This window comes from Triturus cristatus, chromosome 3_2 (genome assembly GCF_964204655.1).
Source record: "Triturus cristatus chromosome 3_2, aTriCri1.1, whole genome shotgun sequence".
NCBI classification, from domain to species: Eukaryota; Metazoa; Chordata; class Amphibia; order Caudata; family Salamandridae; genus Triturus; species Triturus cristatus.
In genome coordinates, this window is record NC_140584.1 from 904,296,464 (window position 1) to 904,310,810 (window position 14,347).

General features: G+C 46.3%; 1 protein-coding gene across 4 annotated transcripts in view; it reads left to right on the top strand.

Annotated features, from left to right (window-relative positions):
• The window catches only part of LOC146858425 (multidrug and toxin extrusion protein 2-like), a 564,202-nt gene that overhangs the window by 182,709 nt on the left and 367,146 nt on the right, over positions 1-14,347 (top strand). For all 4 annotated transcript variants that reach the window (XM_085649344.1, XM_085649345.1, XM_085649346.1 and 1 more), the window contains one exon: positions 8,361-8,403. In XM_085649344.1, coding sequence (XP_085505470.1) covers positions 8,361-8,403 — 43 coding nt within the window. The remainder of the gene's footprint in view (positions 1-8,360; positions 8,404-14,347) is intronic.

Below are 14,347 nucleotides of genomic sequence, written 5' to 3' on the forward strand. Positions count from 1 at the left end.
ACAAGCGTCTAAGTGTCTATACTAGATGCGGGGGCAGAAATCTTCCATAGAACAGGGCTATGAATTACTTGCATAAAGACAGAGAAGCCGGGCCTTTGCTCGGTAGCTGGAAGAATGTTTACTTAAACTACTAGACAGGAATGCATTGGGTAGGGAGCGGAACAGATAATTTCGAAGGTGAAATACAGTTTTTGGCAGGCAACAGGCTGATGTCAGGCACCGTTAGCTGCGCAGGGAGTAGGACAAAGTTCATGGATACAGATGCGAGCTTGGACTGGAGCTTTCAGAGGCAGAAGGCAGGAAAAGCTTGATGGCAGAATCAGGGCCTACTTGCCTGGACTGTAAAATGGCATAAGTGAACCATATAAAGCCGGTGGCCTTTCATACTTAGGAATGGAATATCCAGCCCATTCATGGCGGATCTGAAAGAGGACATGTTGGTGGTGGACGCACATGTGTTTGCGTCTTCATAACTGGAACTGGAGGGAACATACATGTACTTGTGATTTATACATGAAACCGTTGGGGTCCAAGATAGGGGACATAACTGACCAGAAAAATCCATATTTCCACAAGACCACGCACTTCCTCTAGTATATTATCTAGAACTGGGCTTTGTGACGACAGAATAGGTGAAGGCGGGTCATTCTTCTGCTTTTTGGGCTTTGCGCCAGAAAAGGACGGTTTACTTGGAGGATGAGAGTCACTAGACATCTTGGCAATTTGACTAGACACCTTCTTGGCGGGGAAAAGTATGCGGAATTTTCTCATACGTTGTAAAATTTGACGGAGAGACTCATAAAGCCATTACAGCATCACCTTAGAACAAATAACATAAATAAAGCTGTATCGCATCCAGCCTGTATCTCTGAAAATACCGGAACATAGGGGTTAATCACGGCTCCTCTGAAGAAAAGACAAAGTTATGAAACCTTCTCCTGAGAGAAAAACGGTACAGAACAAGCATGGCCAGGGGATAGTGGCAGCTGTTGACCTTAGAACAAACTCCCTCTCGGAGATAAATGAAGCAGTAAAGCATCAAAGCATGACTGGATCCAGGAAATGCGTGCGTGGTGCTGCAGGAATAAGATACGGGCGCCTCGATACAAAATGGCGGCCGTCGAGTATTACCTCAGGAAATCAAACCGCCACGTCTCCGGGTGATAGGAATGATAAAAACAGCCGACAAAGGGCAATTCCGGATCACGACATGTTCCGCTGGCAAATTCTTCTGGAGACAGCAACCGCAGCTCGCTGGGAAGCCTTCCACACAGCTACATAGCACCGCGCCCAAGCGGAGCTAACGGAGATCCGCCATCTTCCCTCGGCGTCCAAGCCACGCCCCCGATTAATATGAGGTTTGTTAAATTAAATCCGAGTGATGTATGGTGGAATATGACTGACTCAAAATCTTTGAACCATGCTGTAAGACAAGCTCATTTTTGTCACTTTGTTTACTCAAGTACTGGCTGTATCATGAAGATCTAACTGTCACAATAGTGATTTGGCATTCTGGATAGCCAATTTAGTGAAGTCTGGACATTTGTTGGAGTGAATGTATTTGCAGTATAAATGGGCCTTACCCTCAACTGGGGGAGCATTGGCATGCTGAATACTCCCCCAAATAAATGTATTTTGTTTAGTAAAGCCCAACCAGGTTGCACATAAACATCAGCATTAGACAATGAACAGTTGCCTGGCAACGGCATGAGTGTGAATGGGTCAGCAGTGTGCAACCCCAGTGTGATCAGTGCTTGCTATATGACCCTCAAAATATTTCGGGACCACAGCAAGCACAGACAAAATCAGACGCTTTTTTATGACATCATGACAAAAAGGTGTAAACTATTTTATGATTAAATGTCGACAAAGCGGTTGCAGACCTGAAACCATAACAAATGCCTAGTAAGATGATGTACAGTGGGGGTTGCTAAATATTGCATCAAGAAGGGAGTAGATTATACTTTATTAATTTACTGAAAGAGTGGAGTGCATGCGGTCTCTGTGCTGTTCACTAATGTGTTTTTTTTTTTGTTTTTTTTAAAAGGACACCTATATGGCAGAAGGCTTTAGGTCCCATCGGAGTTAAGACCATTAGATTTTGAAATGTGTTTTCTTGATGTACTTTAAAACAGAAATATTGGTGCTTAGACTGATCTTTAATCATGGTGTATTAGAGACTGCCTTTACTTCTCCACTTTAGGAGAAGAAAATCTGGGGTCATTTAGACTTTTGTAGAGTGGAAGCAAATGCAGTTAAGAGTCATTGCTCCTACCCTGCCAAAGTTGTGCTTCTCCCACTCTAATTGAAGTAGAGGAAACTATTGTTTTATAATGGGTGAATCTCTGCTGGTTCTGTCAGTGTAAACTCTTGACTTGGCGGCTTTTTTTCCATGGGGATACCAGGTCACAGTGGCACTCAAACAGCCCTGCTTAGGGCAAAGCGGCAATCCCTTGTTTTCACAACGTAGGACAAGATGGAGAAAACTCACAGTGGCCCAACGCAAAGGTAGAAAACTCCTCATCTGTTTCAGGGTTTGGTTTTCAGAAAACACAAATCTTTGCAGTGCAGGTGCATCCAACACGGCATCCATTCTGTGTATGACTGTTCAGCTACAATAATTGAGAGGATAATCTGGAGCACGTTGTTGCGCACTTCCTGGTTATGACAGTTGCTGACGTGTTGATGTCACACGCCGCTCAACACAAACTCCGCAGTGAGTTGCTGTGAGGCGGCTCCCGGCCCCAGTCTGGATTCTTGACCACGGCGGGACACGGAGTAGAGCCTGGAGCAGTGAGGTGCGTGCATTGGGGGCTTGGAGTACAGTGCAGCAGGGTGCCGGAGAGGCCCCAGGGCCATGGTCCTCTCCGAATAGGCATGGAAGCGGCCTGTGCTAGGCCGGTGCAGTTTGCTCTTTTGGGGGTCGGGAGCGCATGCTGTAGTCTCCTTCGCACTTTCCACTGCAAGCCCCGCAAGCCTCTTCTGGGGGCCCTATTGTTATTGCCACTTTTGGTAGAGCAGACCGTCTGAACTGATAGAGTGCTTGGGCTCTTGTGCACCGGGTGCTTCGAGGTCCGAGTTCTTTGAGTACCGGGGGGAGCGGTTTGAACTAGGCACCACCCTGTCATGCGCTATACCTCTTGTACAGATGCTATATCAACTGCATTATCTGCAGTGAGCTGTGGCCAGTGGTGCGTGAAAGCGGAAGTGGATGTGGGCTACAGCTTTCCTTGAGTGGTGCAAGCGGTGTCTTGCTGTGTCTCTGTGCTTCCCTGTGCTCTCATATCTGTAGGTTTGCCGGCTGTGACGTGCTGGAACAGGTGTCCAAATTTGCGGGAGGCCCCATGTTCTGGATCCTGAATAGTTACCTGGATAACAACCTGGTTTCTGGTAGCCTGGTGGGATGTTCCCTGGGCTCTGGAATGTGCACTGTAAGTGGGATAGCCTGGAGGTGGTGTCCAGTGCAGAAATATATCCTTATATGATCGCAGACTTTAAATGTCACTTCCGAAGTCAACTTAACCAGCGATATGTGGCTCATATTATTGTGTATAAGTGTTAAGTTTTACCTACATGGAGTACGGTTGTAAGCTGATCAATGTAGAGAAGGTGTGGTGAAAAGTCTTGAGCAGGATAACTGAAGGTGTAGGGCACTGGTAATTTTGGCGACTTTCTGCGATAGCTGGATAACTGGGGAAATGTGTGAGGTGTGCTGGTGACCCGCCCTTGTAGAGTAATTACAAAGTTAGCAATCAGGGGAAGGTGAGGTGGCGCCGAAAGCAGTTTTCTAGAGAAAGGGGCAAAACCAGTTTTCTAGAGGTCATAAGGATTAAAGAGAGCCGTATCAGCTGCCTGCCCTATGACGACAAGAAAACTTGGATCTGGTTGAATACTTTCTTCGAGACTATGCCAGAAAACGAAATCCAGCCTATGAAGAAACAAGGCACTTCACTTGGGAGCTCTAAAGGAGAGCGGAATTATAACAACATATTTCCAAAAACTGTCTGAAGAGATCCTCCGTTCTAGTATATTTCCGGTGCAGATGGAAACGAAGGAGAGGCCGCAAGTCATTGATATCCAAATTGAGCCAGTAGAGGCTGAGTGAGTATTGCAGAGCTCCATTGAGCTAGTCCAGAAACAGGATAAGAGGGAGGAAAATGTATTCAAGAGTGAGCATCCTCTTATGTGTACTACTGTTGCAGAAACTCAAGACTTACAGGGCTCCATAGTATTGGACTATACATTACTGGACATTCCACCTTTTAAACTGAATGAGGAAGTAATAAATAAAGAATCAGTATTATTGCCCGAGGCACCCAAAAGGTTGAAAAAATCCTTGGAGATGTTTTCTAGTACGACAAGTCATATAGCTTCTGTTTTATCGAATAATTCCGGGTCACCTGATTTGGTATTGATCCCGCTTGGTAGTATTACATCAGGTTGTGTGTCTCTCTAACTCTTTGATAAGTCTTGAACGTGTTTTGTCATCAATTTTGTTCTTATTAAAAAAGACAGCGAATAGTTCTGATCGTATTTTAGATATATTATCAGTGAAACTTAAGGAATACCTTTCATTCAGCTAGAGAGAGTGTGTCAAAGGCTCGGGTATATGCTGCTGTAGGTAAATGAGAGTCCAAACAGGGAGCCCTTTAAAGGAAGGCGAAATAAAGGATATCAAGGGTGAGTTGTCGGAGAACCTATCTCAGCTGGAATTTTTTCTCGGAAAACAAGACAAATGGGCACTACTAAATGGGAAGAACGTCTAGATCCAAAACAGGATAAGAAGGTTTTTCCAATATTTAAAAATGTACATTAGAGTAAGAAGTTAGGACCCATTAGTAAACTAGGCATTAGGCAGAGAAAAGGGAACATTTGTAGGTTGAAAAAGAAATCTATGATTTTATGTTCTGTATGTCCCTTGTTATGTTTCATGTTTACAATGTTTGCATTTAGTATATTTATTCTGTATCCAGTGTAATGTAGTTTGTTTACTTTTGAGCATGTGTCCTCGCTCTTCTCCGCGCTTGCATCCTTGGTTCCAGAACCTTTTCTCTAGAGCTTTAGATGCTGCAGGGGCAGAGGAATAATGGGCGAGCTATATATAAGACTGCCTGACCTCAAATAAAAAAATAAAACAAAATACATGGCCTTCTTCCACCCACCACCACCACCCTGTGCGTTCCCTCCCTTCCAGAAGCTTTGAACCCTGCTTTTCTGTGAGAGCCCTGCTAGAGTAGGCTGGAAGTCCTTTGACATAGAAACAGTGGCTACCAGCTTTTGTTAACAAATGTTGTTCTGTCATAACAGTGAATTATTGGATTTAGAATCCAATTGTTCACACTAGTGGCTCTATACCAGAGTCATACATAACGAAACAATTCGATTGGGCTTTTAACTTGGTATGATCTGTGGGAATTATTATAAGCAAAGTATGCAGCTCCCAAGAGATTTTCGCCTGACCTGTTGAATGTGGAGAAGTGTGCTTAGTTGCTGGACATGGCATTGCATTGTAATCAGGCTGGATGGAAACAATTGTAATGCTCCTTGTTTGAAAATGCTGGACTGTCCCCGTTTTTGTATGGTTCAAATACTACAAGTTACAATTCTGTCTTCTGCAGTGAGGCAGATGTTTTACAAGAAAACATCAATTTTAGCATTATTAGTCAGAAAACCGATGTGCTTTTTAACTTGATTATTAAGTATTGTATTTACATGATCAACTTTTAAATGAGTGACTAAAGTCTATTAAATCTGACTTAGAAATGGAAGGATAATTTCTGTATTACCCATTTATTAGGTGATGATTTTTGTTTCTTCGTCGGGGTCTTTTAATTTTTTAGATGAAGACGTTCCGTTTGAAGAATATAGTGGAGCTTCCTGAACTAGGTTTATACGCAGCAGGTGCATGCTGTTTATAATAAATCTACCAGGGAAAAAGTAATGTGCAAGTTCTGCAAATTCAGTTGTGGAAAGATTCTGGTCTACGGTTCTGCCCCTGTAAAGAAAAGACTCTATGCTCTTGTCTGACGCTCAGTGTGAGCTTTAGCAAGTCACATCTTAGGTTGAAATGAAAAGAAGAGGTTTGAGTGCACTGCCACGCACTCTAATTGCCCCACCCCCTACAACTACAGCATCCTCTGCTTCGCCACCCCAAAGGCATGCATGTTTATAAACCACAATGCTCACTGACAGCCAATTAACTTCCTTGGTTGTGTCATCCTGTGGGTGGGAGGTGGACTCCAATTTTTATTGTTCAGTCAAGGGGAGAGTTGCTAGTCAAGACACATGCAACAGTAAGGCATAGGAGGCCTTCATGACATTCTTCCCTGTGGGAGCAGTTTTTTTTTCTAATTGTAGTGTTTAATATACTAGAAATCGAGCCTACGCTAACATAAGCCAATTTCATGGTCTCTTCCAACTTGAAATGATGTCATAATACACCATGTGATCACTGCACTGCTTTTTAAAGAATGTAAGTTTTGCACTGAAAGATTGAGGCTTTCCCAGTCATACTGAATGTGATGCACCTTATCAAGGACAACTTGGCTGTCCCAGCCTGTATTTACATATTTTGTATCAACTCACGATACCCGAATAGACCCTGAGAACCTTTGAATCTAATGTATTAGTACTATGAGAGAATCTTCGAAGTCATTCTGTAGTAAAATGTTTCTTACCCACTGATGCACATCTTAGGAACCATGTTTTTGTGAAGTGGATGTATGAAATCCTTTGTGTAAAGTTCTATAAAAGGACCTGCATTTTCACAGTTGAGTTCACCTTTTCCCAACTTTAGAAGCCGAATCCATGCTGGATTTTCTACTTAACTTACCAAGTTGTTAGTACTTATAATTTATATGTCTATATGCTAACCTGATTGATGGCCCAGCTTCGGCATTTCTGATTTATATTCTTTTTAAACGTTTCCCCATCTCAGTTATTCTTATTGACCATGTCACAGCGTTATTACAATGAGCAAGACTAAATAAACTAGAAAATTGTCTAGTTGGGGTAGAGAAAGGCACCAAAGTCCGTACAGTAGCTACACTGCTCGCTGTTCAAGTAGTTGGCACACCTTGGGCAAGCAAACTGATTTGTGCGCTGACCGCCATAACCATTGCCTGTCTCATAAACGCAGTGTGCCGGATTTATTTGATCAGATGTCTTAAGTACGTATTCAAGCCTATCGTGAATGCAGCTAAATAATGTTTAATCCTGTTGGTCTAATACAAGATGTGTTGCACTTGGCAGGGCTGACGGTGGGATTAAAGTACTTTCTTTCTGGCACTGTGCTGGGCATGCACTTTCTTGGGTCTGTTGGTTGGTTGTTGAACTCTCCCACATTATCTTCCAGAGATGCTTGTGACTGCTCGCTCTTGTTAATTTGACTCGAGTGAAGAAAAGGTTGTATTTGGCGTAGTGTACCGAGCCATAGGATGGGGCCCAAACTTGAATTCATGTTGTTCTGGCTCAGTAGCCCCTGCCTGCCCCGTGTTACCATAAAGGAGGTCTGACACTCTCACACAGTATCTTTTTTTTCTTTAATCAAGCCATTAAGCCATGAATCCAATAGTCAATGATTGTATGGTGTATTTCTTTGGATTTATCACTTCGATGTAATCATTAAGGAAAAAACGATTCGTTTTCATGCATGTTAGTCATGTTCTCAAGTAAAAGCATGCTCTCTTAAACGAGTTGGTGTGTGGCTGCCTGAACACAAGTACATTTTGTGAAATCCTGCTTGCGATCTTGGGAGTGAGTGTCTAAGAAGTTTGAGTTATACAAGTACCTCAGTCACGCACATACATTCTGATGGGTGTAAAACTGCTCACATGTGGCGGATGTGTAAGTTAGTATTTTTATGTCTAACTGCTTAGCAGCAAAGGAACTAAATTACAAAAAGCCTTTACTTCTAAAGGGGCAGTGAGTTTAGTTTGCGGACTTATGGAGTGAAAACCCAGCCTTGGGTCCTATTCAGAAACATTTTACCTAATCTTGTGCAAAGCGTACCTCAAAGTTTTGTGGCTGTAGTTTGGTAGTCGCGCCTGAAGTTGGGTTTTTGGGTTCCACAGAATGTAAGGAAAGGCTTTTACTGGGTGCCCTTAGTTGTGACAGTCCTATATAATTAAATGTGGTACATGTTCTTAGATCACTATTCTGCTTATGCTTCTCGTGCACATTGCCTTTGAAGTCTGATACTGGTTTTGAGTTCCTTGTTATTTAAATGCTCTAGAAAAGCCAAGTTTAGGCATATTCAGAGGGTAGAAAATGATTAATTCATTAAAGCATGTTGTCCGAGTCTGGAGGGTGAGTGGTAGCTTCTAACCTTCAAATGTTTTTTTCTTTTTCGTTTTTTCCAGATTAACGCAGCTGTATGTTATGATATTCATCCCTGCACTTCCTGTAAGTTTCCTATAGTACTAGTCACTTTTTTTGCATGAAAGTTGAACTTCTAAACATCTTGTCGCATGCATTATTATTTTTTGTGATCCTTGATCAGAAAGGTACAGTTAGTCCAAGGTAAATTTTGCCTGACAATGACAGAACACTTGAACAGAAAATGCACAAAGAACAATTGAAAGTTTTTTCAGTACAGTTGATATTTTGTTTTAGATTTAGCAAATACATCTAGAATTACAAAACATTTTTGATAGAATGATGGCAAATGACGTCACAATGCCCACAAATAAATGTAGGTGTACTATGGATTATGTGCACTTGCTATTGGGTCCTAAAGTATGATGAATGTTGTAAATTTTTTACTTGTGTCTATAAAGAATTTTAAGCAGTACGTTGGCGGGAGATTTGAAAAATGCTCCCGCCAGGCGGGAGTGAACACACGTTTCTCTACCCATGCCAGTGCAGGCAGGGAAATTAGTGTCCCCAGGATGGGCTCCATGAAGTGCAGTAAATGAGCGACCCCGGGAGATGGGGTCCATCAGGCCTTTTTAAGGTGCGGGGTGAGGCCGCATCGCCCTTCTTGTATGTAATTACACAGCTGCGGGCGATGGGGTACCCGGGGCATTTCTAGACTCTGGGAGGGTGCCCGCATGGTTCTGTTGCAGGGATTTTGCTCATGCACAGAACTATGCGCAGGAAACCAGGACCTCGGTGTATTGTGGTGTACCAAAAACCCACCTCAGTGCCCAGAACCCCAATCCGATTAGCATCAGTGTCTCATTCGTTCTCCGTGCTACAGCGAAGCTACCAATGATTAGACAACCCAAAACAAGCGACTTAGTGAACACTCAGGAATAGTGGGAATCAAAAACACTTTCGGTTTAACACTTCTACCAGTCCACAACATGAGTAATCAGAGACACGATCTAGTTTAAAATGTTTATTTTAACTACGTGCTCTAAGATGCAGTATTTTCGCCAATACTAGTAAAAAGATGCAATCAGCTTTGTTACATTTCATAAAACACAAAAGGAGAAATCATATTATAATGATAGTGGAACCAGGACTATAGCGCCGTATACCACCCTCCCCAGGGTAGGAGATAGTTTATATAATAATAGAAGATCTCTAGGTTTAAATGGGTAACCCCATACCTCCAAGATCAGATGAAAGGAATCACATCCCAGGACAAGCACAGCTCTCTGCAGATGGAAAGGTTCTCTCCAAGTGCTCTCTACATGCATGCAATGCAATATTCAAAGCATCCGAGTTCCAGTTATTTGCAGCTGTGTTCGTGTGATGTCTAAGTGAGTGGGACTGATCAACATGAATTAACAGCATACATTGTTATTCGACCTTGAACACTGTGCAGACGGAGGTTGCAGTGTAAGCCTTTACTTGTGAAAAACAGACCGTTCCCAAGTGAAGAAAAGCAAGCAGTTTTATTTATGTGAACAGAAGCATGAAGTGTCGTGTGCAAAAAGTGGCAAGATGGTGTTTAAGCATATAGTTCACTCATGCTAACAAAGCAATGTCTGCAGGCAATATCGTATTCTCACTACAGTTCTTTCCCCTTTCTGGCCATTTTGGTGACGGTGACGGTGTCCTCTGGCCTTTTTAGACTCGGGAAGGGCGGCCGCACAGTCCCTCCACTTTTTTATAATGGTGGCTCAGAGGACGTGTGCCTGGGGCCTTATTAGGTTCAAAGACTCCAAAAAACATTTATTTCCATAATTCCCCTGCCCCCTCCCGGCCCTGTCTCACCTTGTGGGTTTAATAAAACAAGCACAGGAGCCCGCACTTTTTTTGTTTAAAATTTTGCGGTAGATTTTACAATCCTCAACAAATTAATTGAAGAAAAATCCACTTTTGAGGTGAGCACTGGCAACTGATGAAGATGGCTGCCTGAAGCTACAGTTCCGTTGCGCCGAGAGAAGAGAGCAGAAAACCGGCAGTTTTTATTCAACGCAATCATTGGAAAAAACGGCCACAAGTGTGGGGAATGCACTGGGCCGTCCTGGGTCGCATCATGTACTGGGCTGTGAGCTCCAACAGGATGGAGACTTCTGTCAGTGTCAACTTCCTGTTTTCTCCTTTGTTTTTTTTGGGGGGGGGGGGGGAGAGGATGTGTGTGGTCCGTCGGCCTATAGACTGCCAACTTTGGTGCTGGAAACCAGGGTTCGAGCCTCGGGGTCGCATCCACATCCTGTGATTCTGGGCAAATCACTTAATCTCACCGTGCCTTAATGTGTAACATAACCGGTGCCTCATGTAAAGCGCTCCAATACCTTCGGGTTGAGTTTGCGCTATATAAAATCTGCAAAAAAAATAAAATAAAAACATAAAATAGAACGGGATTTGGTGGTAGATTTCCACAGTGCCTTGCGTGCACCGATCGTAAACATGCGGTAAAAATGCTGCGCTACATGGTTGGGTCTGAAGTCCTTAAATCTTCTTTAGAGAAATTACCCTGTGCCGCACCCTCCACAACTGCTTGTTAATTTTAATCCTTTGGGGCTCCTCGCCATCACTTTTAAAGAGCATTTTCCTGTCTCAGCTCAATACCTGATTCATGGACACTGCGCGCTATCTTCCACACGAGCTTGCTTTTGTAGCCCCCTCTTTCCCCATCCAGGCCTCTCCTCCCTCCCTTGTTGCTCCCCTCTCTCTCCAGGCTTCTCGTCCCTCTCCCTTTCTCTCCAGGCTTCTTGTCCCTCCCTCGTTGCGCTCTTCTCCCTCCAGGCTTCTCGTCCCTCCCATGCTGCTCTCTTCTCCTTCCAGGCCTCTCATCCCTTCTCTGCTGCTCTCCTCTCCCTCCAGGCTTCTCGTCCCTCCCCCTATCCCTCCAGGCTTCTTGTCCCTCCCTCGTTGCCCCCCTCTCCCTCCAGGCTTCTCATCCCTCCCATGCTGCTCTCTTCTCCCTAGAGGCCTCTCGTCCCTCCTCTGCTGCTCTCTTCCTCCTCCAGGCCTCTTGTCCCTTCCCTCTCCCTCCAGGCTTCTTGTCCCTCCCTCGTTGTTCTGCTATCCATCCAGGCTTCTCGTCCCTCCCTTGTTGCTCCCCTCTCCCTCCAGGTTTCTCCTACCCCGCCCTCTCACTCCAGGCTTCTTGTCCCTCCCTCGTTGCTCCCCCCTCCCTCCATGCCTCTCCTCCCCCCTCTCACTCCAGGTTTCTCGTCTCTCCCTCGTTGCTCCCCTCTCCATCCAGCCTTATCGTACCCCACCCTCTCACTCCAGGCTTCTTGTCCCTCCCTCTCTCCCTCCCTCGTTGCTCCCCTCTCCCTCCATGCTTCTCGTCTCTCCCCTCTTCCTCCAGGATTCTCGTCCCTTCCTCTCTGCTGGGTAATCCGATGTATACACAAAAGCCCAGAGGGAAAGAGCGGCATGCATGAGACCGGACCCAGAGAGTCAGTGAAGGGAGTGCAGGGAGACCCTCACATAGGTAAGTCTAATGGAATTGTGCATGACTGTTATAGGTCAGAGGGCGTAGTGGCAGAACTGTAGCTGCCAAGCGAATGGCCTCAGCTACTTTTGGCTTTTTAGTAGCCAGCCCTTTCCATGCTTGGGTTTTTTTTTTTTTTTTTTTTTTTTGAAACCGTTTATTACAGAATCCAAAAAATATACAAAGATGGGCCTACAACCTTCAGGCCGGCCGCTAGCAAACAGGAGGAGCATGTAATACAGACAATAGAACGCACGCTGCGGCAAAAGGGAATTCACAGGAATTGAAAGAGGCGTTGGCTGCCACACCTTCCGGACCCCACATGACGGTTTCATTTTTATATAAATAACAACAAAAAAAGCAAGTCCACAAGGCAACCCACAGTCGGAAACAACAGCATGTGCTCCCCTAGGGGGGGGACCCCACTGATTCATAGGAATATCGAGGGGGGTAATAGGTCAGGACGGGGACTAAGTAAACTCATTGCCCAGAACCGGGAAGACAAACAGGCTAAGGAGACGGGGCCGGTGACGGATCAGGCAGTAGCGGCGGGGTACAGATTCCCCCACGGTAAGCGTTCCAGGGGCCCCATACTTTCACCCACGTCCCAGGCTTACCTCTCGCAACATACACCACCTTTTCCCGAAACATACACCAATCCATGTTATCCTTCCACGCCGAGACAGTCGGCGACCTCTGGGAACCCCACAGTTGCGCAATGTCACGTTTGGCCACCATATATCCCAGAGTCGCCCACCACGTCTGCGGCACTGAGTAGTCGGTTGGCTCCCATACATTCAAAAAACATCTCCTCGCCTCAGGCAACAGCGGCACATGCGTAACGACCTGCAAAACCTCAAGCACACCACGCCAGAATCGCACCACCTCCGGGCATTCCCACAGAATATGGAGAAAGGTCCCCAAAGAACCACACCCACGCTTACACAACCCGTCCACAGCATAGCCCATACGCATCAGACTCGGCCCCGTAACATAGACCCTATGGAGTATCTTGAGCGGGACGAAGCGAAGGCGAGCCGGTATGGACACCCAGTCCTCGTCATCCAGCTCCAATCCATCAGCCCCCCACGCCTCACGAAGGCCGGTCAGCAGTCCCGAACGGTCATTGATGAGCTTTTTGTAAATTAATGAAATCGTGCCGTCCGGGACATGCCCATCTAGCACTCTATCCTCCAGAGGGGAGTACTCCGGGATGGAGGCAACGTCCGGAAATACGGAGCACAACGCATGACGGATCTGCATATAACGAAAGTACTCCCTGTCCTGCAGCTGGAATTCTGTCTGCAGCACATCGAACGTTTTGAATCCCCCCCTCGTCCAGAGATCGCCCACCCTGCTGATGCCTATCATGTCCCACTTCTCAAAGCCCTTCGAGGTCCACAGGGAGCCCAGCCGCTCAGATGCGTATAGTGGCGTCGCCCGGGTCAAGCGATCCTTCCACCCCATCGCCACGTTAGCCGTGTGCCACACCCGTACCATGACCCCCGTGGGGCCCGTCAGCCGCGCATCATGCGAGCTAAAATAAAGCGCCCGATTATAGTCACCGCCCGGCAGTAACATTTTATCCATCTCAAAGGCCGGGTTTAGGGCGGGCCCGTAAAGGCCGTGATTGATCGCAGCCAGCTGGGAGGCCCAGCAATATCGCTTGATATCTGGGAGGGCAACCCCCCCGTCGTACCACGGGAGCGTCCGCTTCGCCAGGGCGATACGCGGCCGACCCTCCCAGAACAGTCGGCGCTGCAAACTCTCCACCTCGCGAAAGTAGCGCGCCGGGACAACGTCCATTGTATTCTGCAAAGCATACAGGAAACGTGGCAGCGACATCATCTTAAACAATGCCGCCCGGCCGAGCGGCGAGAGCTTCCAACGCGCGACGTCCTCCTTCAGGCGCTGGAGGGGGGGAAGCAAGTTCTGGCTATATCGGGCCTCCGCGTCCAGGGTAATGAAGACACCCAGGTACCTAAATCCCCGCGGGGCGATCTGAATAGGACAACCCCGCGGAAGGATAGGATCCTCCCCAGAGAGGACATATACACACGATTTAGCCCAGTTGATGACCAGGCCGGAGTTGAGGCCAAATGAGTGCAATACATCAACCAGTACTATCAGTGATTTACGTGGGGAAGCCAGGTACAGAAGAATATCATCAGCGTAAAGAGATACGCGGTCCTCATACTCAGGGGTCCATCGGAGACCACGAATAGAAGGTTCCCACCGCAGCCACTCCGCCAGGGGCTCCAGGGCAAGCGCGAAGAGGAGCGATGATAATGGGCAGCCCTGCCGCGTGCCCCTGCCCAGCTCAAACTGAGCCTACACTCTACCGTTCACAACCACCTGCGCTAGCGGTCCCAAGTACAACAATTTCACCCAACCGATGAATCCCGGGCCAAACCCAAACTTCGCCAGTGTCGCCCAAATATATGGCCACTCAAGTGTGTCAAACGCCATAGTGGCGTCCAGGGATGCCAAAATGGCCGGTTCCCGTAT